This window comes from Trichomycterus rosablanca, chromosome 25 (assembly GCF_030014385.1).
Source record: "Trichomycterus rosablanca isolate fTriRos1 chromosome 25, fTriRos1.hap1, whole genome shotgun sequence".
In the NCBI taxonomy this organism is placed as follows: domain Eukaryota; kingdom Metazoa; phylum Chordata; class Actinopteri; order Siluriformes; family Trichomycteridae; genus Trichomycterus; species Trichomycterus rosablanca.
Genome location: NC_086012.1, coordinates 17648440 through 17659206, shown reverse-complemented (window position 1 = coordinate 17659206; position 10767 = coordinate 17648440). Strand labels below are relative to the sequence as shown.

The 10767-nt window shown below is 43.5% G+C and overlaps 1 protein-coding gene across 1 annotated transcript in view; it reads right to left on the bottom strand.

Moving 5' to 3' along the window:
• Window positions 1-10020, bottom strand: part of rpl5a (ribosomal protein L5a) — a 14716-nt gene extending 4696 nt beyond the window's left edge. Inside the window, exons 1-4 of the mRNA XM_062987327.1 lie at window positions 9921-10020; window positions 2597-2666; window positions 2400-2515; window positions 809-943 (exon numbers count right to left, since the gene is read on the bottom strand). Of these exons, the coding sequence (XP_062843397.1) occupies window positions 809-943; window positions 2400-2515; window positions 2597-2666; window positions 9921-9923 (324 nt within the window). The 5' untranslated portion in view covers window positions 9924-10020. The remainder of the gene's footprint in view (window positions 1-808; window positions 944-2399; window positions 2516-2596; window positions 2667-9920) is intronic.
• Between the last annotated feature and the right edge of the window lie 747 nt (window positions 10021-10767).

Here is a 10767-nt window from a genome sequence, read left to right as displayed (position 1 = left end):
TCATTTCCAATTCCCGACTGTGAATCCGATTGATAGGGTTCTTACAAAGCACCTGTGTGACCCCCCACCACTCACATGGAGATTGCATATCACAGCAAGAAAAGACCCCGCCCGACCTTTCCTCCCTCAAAAACGCATATAAGGATGTACGCTGATCTGGCAACCCGTTCGCCTGCGTAGAATACTGGTACTATCCACTAAACGTGGTACCACAGAGTAACATGCAGTAAAGAACAAGTTGTGGGTGAGAAACGAGTACGCGTTTGTCCGGTGATGGAGCCAGACGTCCACGTGCATCATAAAAATGCACAGCGAGTGATAATAGGTCAGTCCGATAATCGGTTGACCCCTAATCTAGCGATCATACAGATGTGTGACCTGTAACCTGAACCATCAAGCTCCTTTCAGTCCCGTCTTGAAAAGGTCACATCAGACGTGCTCAGTTCAAACAGGATCATCATCAAGAAGCAGAAAACGAACATCTATGCACGGCCAGCGTGGAAATTAACCCACATACATGACCAAAAGTATTCGGACACCTGAATATCGTATTTAAAAAACTAATAGTATTAAAACGAGCGACCTCTGTGTGATCTATTCAGCTAAAACAGCAGCCGCTCTTCTAAAAAGGCTTCAAAAGACTATTTGTGTATGGGAATTTGTGCCCATTGTACTGGTTACTGAGCCTCAATTGATGTTCCGGTTCATTCCAGAGCTGTTCAGTGAGGGCTGAGGTCAGGGCTCTGTACAGGACACTGGAGATTCTTTACACCACAGATCATCATCATATAAGAACAGTGAGTCTTACCCGGCGTGCACACAGCAGACCAGTGCAGTAGGCGGCGGCGTAGTTGGTCAGACCCACAGAAACGCCGTATTTCGGCAACTCGTGAGAGTAAGCAGCGCAGACGATCGCGTCGCCTTCAATCTTGGCGTATGCGACCTGCAACACAAAACGAGCAGCGGCGTCACTCGCTTTCATCCACACACAGAGGTGGAGAGTAACGAGTTACATTTACTCGCGTTACTGTGATCGAGTAGTTTTTTTGTGTACTTGTACTTAGATTTTACAGCCTGTAATTTTACTTTTACTTAAGTATGTTTTGTATTAAGAATTGTATAGATAAAAACGCAAAAAAAAAAAAACGTCTAGGAAACTGCTGCAGTAAATTCTGCGATGGAGAGTCGGATCTTTTGGCTCGGTTCCTTTTAAAGAGCCGTACGTATATATAAAACGACTCGGTTCCTTTGTTTCATTTTAAAGGGCCGTTCAATAGAATCGAATCATTCTACGACACATCACTGGTGGTTATACAGTTTGAAAAAGTTTTATGGGACTAAAATGACACATGACACATCCCTAAATGTTTTAAATGTTGTATCAACATGTTTGTTTCTATTATATTTTAATAAAAAACAACTATTGTGAGATTTATATCCAATTGTCCTGTTTGCATTACACAGAAGACACCCCCCCCCCTCCTGTTAAAAAAGTTTACTTTTTACTTGAGTAGATTTTTAGACTAGTAACTTTACTCGTACTTAAGTAAAAACTCATGAAAGTAATAGTATTTTTACTTGAGTACAATATTTTAGTACTCTCTCCACCTCTGTCCACACATAACAAACGTTCCATTTCAACCTGCATAAAAAAAAAAAGCAGTTTTATGGATTTAAGTTTGTTATACACACACACACACACACACACACACACACCCACACACACAGATGTGTTTGTGTGTGTGTGTGTGTGTGTGTATTAACACTTGAGAAATCTGTTCCAATCCCCACTTGATCAAAGCAGCATCAGGATTCTGAAACAAATCGATATTTTGTCTTCACTTGGCGATGTGGTGCTGCTCACAGTCACACGGGCTTGCATTTCAATCGGCAAACCTCACTGAACGGGCCGACGGTCTAACGCACTAACCCACCACTCGGATCCGCTACACAGACGTGATCATGCGTCCTCATCGGCGGCCTCTGCTGGCTGGTCGAGGCGCTGCACAGAGATGGTGAAAAATGGAGAGCAGTGCGCGACTAAACCTCAGTTGTTTGCTCTCTTTATATTTAAGTAAGGAGAGTAAAAATGAATCGCACACACACACAGTAGGACAGATCAATCAATAAGCATCGTCATGTGTCATATAGATGTATATTAAACTGCCTATAGTCCACGATGAGTGTTAATATAAATATTCTAAAATAAAAGGTTGAGAAACGGTCCTAAGATGCGTATTAAGTACAGGTCTCCTCAGACAAAATTAGGATATAAAGGGGAAAACTAATAAATAAATCGACTTAGGTGACCAGATGAGCAGCTGCGTTAATCAAACAGTTAACCGCAGAACGCTGTCGGTTCACCAAAAAAACCCAAAAACGTCGTTAGCTAATCTTACCTGGCAAACAATATCCCTGTTGGAGAATCTAACGATGATCCGGTACTTAGGCGTGTTGTACTTGTTCTTATCCTGAATGACGAGGCGTTTGCGGGCGAAGTAATCGGTCTTCCCCTCTGCAGGAAAAATACATGTTTCACATTGTCCACAGCCCAAGATTTGCGCTCCCCCCCCCCCAATACCCGTTTAATATTTACCTCTCCTCCTCCTGAACTTCACCTGGTACCTCTTGAAATACGCCTTGTTCTTAACCACCTTCACAAAACCCTGGAAACAAACCGGAACAAGAACGGTCACACAGAAACGTCCCACAGTTCAGAACGATCAGTGAGGAGCTCGTCACGGCACACAGGTCATTAATCCGAATAATAATAATCCTGCTAACAGACAGAACACACAGAAACAGCTTCACACTCATCTGCTAGCCAAGCAGGATGAACCGAGCCAGTCTCGACACAGTTACAGGTAGGGGTGGGGTTTATAAAATCGATTTTTCGATTCGAATCGATCTTTATTTGAACGATCCGATATCGATTCATATAAACGCGGGATCGATCTTTTAGATACGGCCCTTTTTACGGTGCACACGGAAATCCGTTACCCCCCTTTAATCTCGCCTGACCAGCCAGTGTTTATTCATGCAACGAGATCTGACCTGCACATCAGTCCAGCATGGCAGAAGCTCAGGTTATGACCACTACACAACTTCCTGCACTGATTTTCGCTCGGCGACGGGTCGGCGCTGGATCCGGGAGGAACTCGGTGTTCGGTCTGCGATCAAAACTCGGCTCTCGATCGATGTGAGGAACAGCGAGGGGAAACACAGGGGCGAGGATGTAAACAGGTGGTGGAGCGCAATATAGTTTCTATCAGAATACATCAGCACACGCGAGATCGTTCTCTACAAAACAAAATATTTATTAACCTCCAACTCACTATAGAACAAGCCATGCTGCTCGTGTTGCCAGATCCACTCAGATTCATTTATTTCATCGGCGCACAAACTTTCATCTCTGGCTGCTTGTTGATGTGCATGTTTGGACGTGGTATCATTAAACCTTTCATCACTTCTCACGTGTGTTTTCGTGACGGAACGTAGTTTTGGAGAGCAGAGAAGCTCGCCTGTGATTCCCCCTGGTGATAGATGGTGTAGATGTAAAACCCCCCATCGCCCATCAGTCGTGTAGTGTGAACATTACAGCGACCCGGTGTTAATCAGAGTGTCGTGTCGTGTAAACTTGGCATAAGCTGTACAACAGCCCGGTGTATGTTTACATTTACAATGTTGTAGCATGTCAGACATATAAAATAATAATAAAAAATGAATGTTACTGTTTTCTGTTTTGGATTAATTATTTATGTAAACAAAATACACAAATATTTGTAATAATGAGGGTTCTTTGAACAATTATCACATTCGTTCTCTGAACATCAGCACATATGTAAACAAAACCTGTTAATGTAACTCAAATATGCCTAAATGTGTTGAATCGAAATCGAATCGAAAATCGAATCGAATCGGGACCTTGTGAATCGGAATCGAATGGATCCAGGAAATTAGTGGCGATACCCAGCCCTAGTTACAGGTGTAGAGGTACCTGGCTCAGGTAAGTGATGATGTCACTCACGCGTAGCCAATCACAGAGAGCCAATTAAAAGACCCGTGTGTGTGTGTGTGTGTGTAATGAGAAGCACCTGCGGATTTAAACTGACGGGAGGAAACGCAGCTCGGTAAGTTAAACTATCAGTGTTACACAGCTAACAGAGTTCCATACAGCTACATACAGCTAACAGAGTTCCATACACCTACATACACAGCTAACAGAGTTCCATACACCTAACAGTTCCATACACCTACATACACAGCTAACAGAGTTCCATACACCTACATACACAGCTAACAGAGTTCCATACAGCTACATACAGCTAACAGAGTTCCATACACCTACATACACAGCTAACAGAGTTCCATACACCTAACAGTTCCATACACCTACACACACAGCTAACAGAGTTCCATACACCTACACACACAGCTAACAGAGTTCCATACTCTCATACAGCTAACAGAGTTCCATACTCTCATACAGCTAACAGAGTTCCATACACCTACACACAGCTAACAGAGTTCCATACACCTACACACACAGCTAACAGTTCCATACACCTACATACACAGCTAACAGAGTTCCATACACCTACATACACCTAACAGTTCCATACACCTACATACACAGCTAACAGAGTTCCATACACCTACACACACAGCTAACAGTTCCATACACCTAACAGTTCCATACACCTACATACACAGCTAACAGAGTTCCATACACCTACATACACAGCTAACAGAGTTCCATACTCTCATACAGCTAACAGAGTTCCATACACCTACACACAGCTAACAGAGTTCCATACACCTACACACACAGCTAACAGTTCCATACACCTACACACAGCTAACAGAGTTCCATACACCTACACACACAGCTAACAGTTCCATACACCTACATACACAGCTAACAGAGTTCCATACACCTAACAGTTCCATACACCTACATACACAGCTAACAGAGTTCCATACTCTCATACAGCTAACAGAGTTCCATACACCTACACACAGCTAACAGAGTTCCATACACCTACACACACAGCTAACAGAGTTCCATACACCTACATACACAGCTAACAGAGTTCCATACACCTAACAGTTCCATACACCTACATACACAGCTAACAGAGTTCCATACTCTCATACAGCTAACAGAGTTCCATACACCTACATACACAGCTAACAGAGTTCCATACACCTAACAGTTCCATACACCTACATACACAGCTAACAGAGTTCCATACTCTCATACAGCTAACAGAGTTCCATACACCTACATACACCTAACAGTTCCATACACCTACACACACAGCTAACAGAGTTCCATACACCTACACACAGCTAACAGTTCCATACACCTACATACACAGCTAACAGAGTTCCATACACCTACACACACAGCTAACAGTTCCATACACCTACATACACAGCTAACAGAGTTCCATACACCTACACACACAGCTAACAGAGTTCCATACTCTCATACAGCTAACAGAGTTCCATACACCTACATACACCTAACAGTTCCATACACCTACACACACAGCTAACAGAGTTCCATACACCTACACACAGCTAACAGTTCCATACACCTACATACACAGCTAACAGAGTTCCATACACCTACACACACAGCTAACAGTTCCATACACCTACATACACAGCTAACAGTTCCATACACCTACACACACAGCTAACAGAGTTCCATACACCTACATACACAGCTAACAGAGTTCCATACACCTACACACACAGCTAACAGTTCCATACACCTACATACACAGCTAACAGAGTTCCATACACCTACACACACAGCTAACAGTTCCATACACCTACATACACAGCTAACAGAGTTCCATACACCTAACAGTTCCATACACAGCTAACAGAGTTCCATACTCTCATACAGCTAACGGAGTTCCATACACCTACACACAGCTAACAGAGTTCCATACACCTACATACACAGCTAACAGAGTTCCATACACCTACATACACCTAACAGTTCCATACACCTACACACACAGCTAACAGAGTTCCATACACCTACATACACAGCTAACAGAGTTCCATACACCTACATACACAGCTAACAGAGTTCCATACACCTACATACACAGCTAACAGAGTTCCATACACCTAACAGTTCCATACACCTACATACACAGCTAACAGAGTTCCATACACCTAACAGTTCCATACACCTACACACACAGCTAACAGAGTTCCATACACCTACACACACAGCTAACAGAGTTCCATACACCTACATACACAGCTAACAGAGTTCCATACACCTAACAGTTCCATACACCTACACACACAGCTAACAGAGTTCCATACACCTACACACACAGCTAACAGAGTTCCATACACCTAACAGTTCCATACACCTAACAGTTCCATACACCTACACACACAGCTAACAGAGTTCCATACACCTAACAGTTCCATACACCTAACAGAGTTCCATACACCTACATACACAGCTAACAGAGTTCCATACACCTACATACAGCTAACAGAGTTCCATACTCTCATACAGCTAACAGAGTTCCATACACCTACATACAGCTAACAGAGTTCCATACACCTACATACAGCTAACAGAGTTCCATACACAGCTAACAGAGTTCCATACTCTCATACAGCTAACAGTTCCATACACCTACATACACAGCTAACAGAGTTCCATACACCTACATACACAGCTAACAGTTCCATACACCTACATACACAGCTAACAGAGTTCCATACACCTAACAGTTCCATACACCTACACACACAGCTAACAGAGTTCCATACACCTACATACACAGCTAACAGAGTTCCATACACCTAACAGTTCCATACACCTACATACACAGCTAACAGAGTTCCATACACCTACATACACCTAACAGTTCCATACACCTACATACACAGCTAACAGAGTTCCATACACCTACATACACAGCTAACAGAGTTCCATACACCTACACACACAGCTAACAGAGTTCCATACTCTCATACAGCTAACAGAGTTCCATACACCTACATACACAGCTAACAGAGTTCCATACACCTAACAGTTCCATACACCTACACACACAGCTAACAGAGTTCCATACACCTACATACACCTAACAGTTCCATACACCTACACACACAGCTAACAGAGTTCCATACACCTACATACAGCTAACAGAGTTCCATACACCTACATACAGCTAACAGAGTTCCATACACAGCTAACAGAGTTCCATACTCTCATACAGCTAACAGAGTTCCATACACCTACAGTGTATCACAAAAGTGAGTACACCCCTCACATTTCTGCAGATATTTAAGTATATCTTTTCATGGGACAACACTGACAAAATGACACTTTGACACAATGAAAAGTAGTCTGTGTGCAGCTTATATAACAGTGTAAATTTATTCTTCCCTCAAAATAACTCAATATACAGCCATTAATGTCTAAACCACCGGCAACAAAAGTGAGTACACCCCTTAGTGAAAGTTCCTGAAGTGTCAATATTTTGTGTGGCCACCATTATTTCCCAGAACTGCCTTAACTCTCCTGGGCATGGAGTTTACCAGAGCTTCACAGGTTGCCACTGGAATGCTTTTTCACTCCTCCATGACGACATCACGGAGCTGGCGGATATTCGAGACTTTGCGCTCCTCCACCTTCCGCTTGAGGATGCCCCAAAGATGTTCTATTGGGTTTAGGTCTGGAGACATGCTTGGCCAGTCCATCACCTTTACCCTCAGCCTCTTCAATAAAGCAGTGGTCGTCTTAGAGGTGTGTTTGGGGTCATTATCATGCTGGAACACTGCCCTGCGACCCAGTTTCCGGAGGGAGGGGATCATGCTCTGCTTCAGTATTTCACAGTACATATTGGAGTTCATGTGTCCCTCAATGAAATGTAACTCTCCAACACCTGCTGCACTCATGCAGCCCCAGACCATGGCATTCCCACCACCATGCTTGACTGTAGGCATGACACACTTATCTTTGTACTCCTCACCTGATTGCCGCCACACATGCTTGAGACCATCTGAACCAAACAAATTAATCTTGGTCTCATCAGACCATAGGACATGGTTCCAGTAATCCATGTCCTTTGTTGACATGTCTTCAGCAAACTGTTTGCGGGCTTTCTTGTGTAGAGACTTCAGAAGAGGCTTCCTTCTGGGGTGACAGCCATGCAGACCAATTTGATGTAGTGTGCGGCGTATGGTCTGAGCACTGACAGGCTGACCCCCCACCTTTTCAATCTCTGCAGCAATGCTGACAGCACTCCTGCGCCTATCTTTCAAAGACAGCAGTTGGATGTGACGCTGAGCACGTGCACTCAGCTTCTTTGGACGACCGACGCAAGGTCTGTTCTGAGTGGACCCTGCTCTTTTAAAACGCTGGATGATCTTGGCCACTGTGCTGCAGCTCAGTTTCAGGGTGTTGGCAATCTTCTCGTAGCCTTGGCCATCTTCATGTAGCGCAACAATTCGTCTTTTAAGATCCTCAGAGAGTTCTTTGCCATGAGGTGCCATGTTGGAACTTTCAGTGACCAGTATGAGAGAGTGTGAGAGCTGTACTACTAAATTGAACACACCTGCTCCCTATGCACACCTGAGACCTAGTAACACTAACAAATCACATGACATTTTGGAGGGAAAATGACAAGCAGTGCTCAGTTTGGACATTTAGGGGTGTAGTCTCTTAGGGGTGTACTCACTTTCGTTGCCGGTGGTTTAGACATTAATGGCTGTATATTGAGTTATTTTGAGGGAAGAATAAATTTACACTGTTATATAAGCTGCACACAGACTACTTTTCATTGTGTCAAAGTGTCATTTTGTCAGTGTTGTCCCATGAAAAGATATACTTAAATATCTGCAGAAATGTGAGGGGTGTACTCACTTTTGTGATACACTGTACATACAGCTAACAGAGTTCCATACACAGCTAACAGAGTTCCATACTCTCATACAGCTAACAGAGTTCCATACACCTAACAGTTCCATACACCTACATACAGCTAACAGAGTTCCATACACCTACATACAGCTAACAGAGTTCCATACACCTAACAGTTCCATACACCTACATACACAGCTAACAGAGTTCCATACACCTACATACACAGCTAACAGAGTTCCATACACCTAACAGTTCCATACACCTACACACACAGCTAACAGAGTTCCATACACCTACACACACAGCTAACAGAGTTCCATACTCTCATACAGCTAACAGAGTTCCATACACCTACATACAGCTAACAGAGTTCCATACACCTACATACAGCTAACAGAGTTCCATACACCTACATACAGCTAACAGAGTTCCATACACCTACATACAGCTAACAGAGTTCCATACACCTACATACAGCTAACAGTTCCATACACCTACATACAGCTAACAGAGTTCCATACACCTACATACAGCTAACAGAGTTCCATACACAGCTAACAGAGTTCCATACACCTACACACATCTAACAGAGTTCCATACTCTCATACAGCTAACAGAGTTCCGTACACACACACACACACACACACACACACACACACACACACACACACACACACATTGGAACAGCTACTATCGTTCCATGCACTTGAACGGAGCTTTAAGCAGCAAGTGTTCCATACAGAATCTTTTATTATATATAATTGTAGACACCCTAACAGAGTTCCAGTCTCTACCAGCTCTAAACTCAGTGTGTCCGAGTGTTCCACACATCAGGGATTATAACCCGGCTCTGTAACTGAGCTCCACATTCAGACAGGAGTGAATCTACCGTCATCCTTTAATATCAGCCGCTAATCCTCTACTGAAACTCTACAGTATGGCGCATATGAGGTTCATGAATCGTTCCGAGTGAATATTGTGTGAGTTTGTTGTATTTACTGACCATTTTGAATCGTTAAAGTCTCCTTTAGTCAGGAGATGAAGTCTTCAGACTCCGATACTGCTCCCGCTGCACTGAGGAAAAGGAAGAGGGGGGGCCGGCCACCACCGAAAATACAAACCGCCGAGGGGGGAGGAGAGAGCGCTCATGCTGGCGAGGAGGGGAATTACAGGCAGGCGCGTCCCAAATCACACCGTTTAGAACGTGTAGTGCACTAGAGTTTGTTTACATTTCCAACCTTAATCAGACGTTCTTATTTAAAGCGAGCTTTTATTAGTAAACACTTCCTTACTCGGGTATAAGTAGACACCAGTCTAAGAACACAAATCGTCACTGTTCATGTACAATGAGATTTTGTCTGAAACAAGCCTGTAGACGCTTAAATAAAAAAAATATCAGAGCTGACATTTCTAACTCGTCGGTTCGAATCTCAGCTCTGCCATCCGTCTGGGCTGGGCAGTGTTCTGGTTTAGAAAGGCTACCATCACCTGGTGGTACTGTTGGGGTTTAGAAAGGCTACCATCACCTGGTGGTACTGTTGGGGTTTAGAAAGGCTACCATCACCTTGGGGTACTGTTGGGGTTTAGAAAGGCTACCATCACCTTGTGGTACTGTTGGAGTTTAGAAAGGCTACCATCACCTTGGGGTACTGTTGGGGTTTAGAAAGGCTACCATCACCTTAAAAGGCCACTATCAACCGTGGCAAATCAACTTTTTCACAAGGGTGTGTGTGTTCATTAAAGTTATTATGACACTAAAAATGTTATGATAAACCATTCTCAGCTGAGAGGCACTTGATGTGCTAGGTCAGAATGTACAGTATAGGATAAGGGGGGTCAGATAACATTGT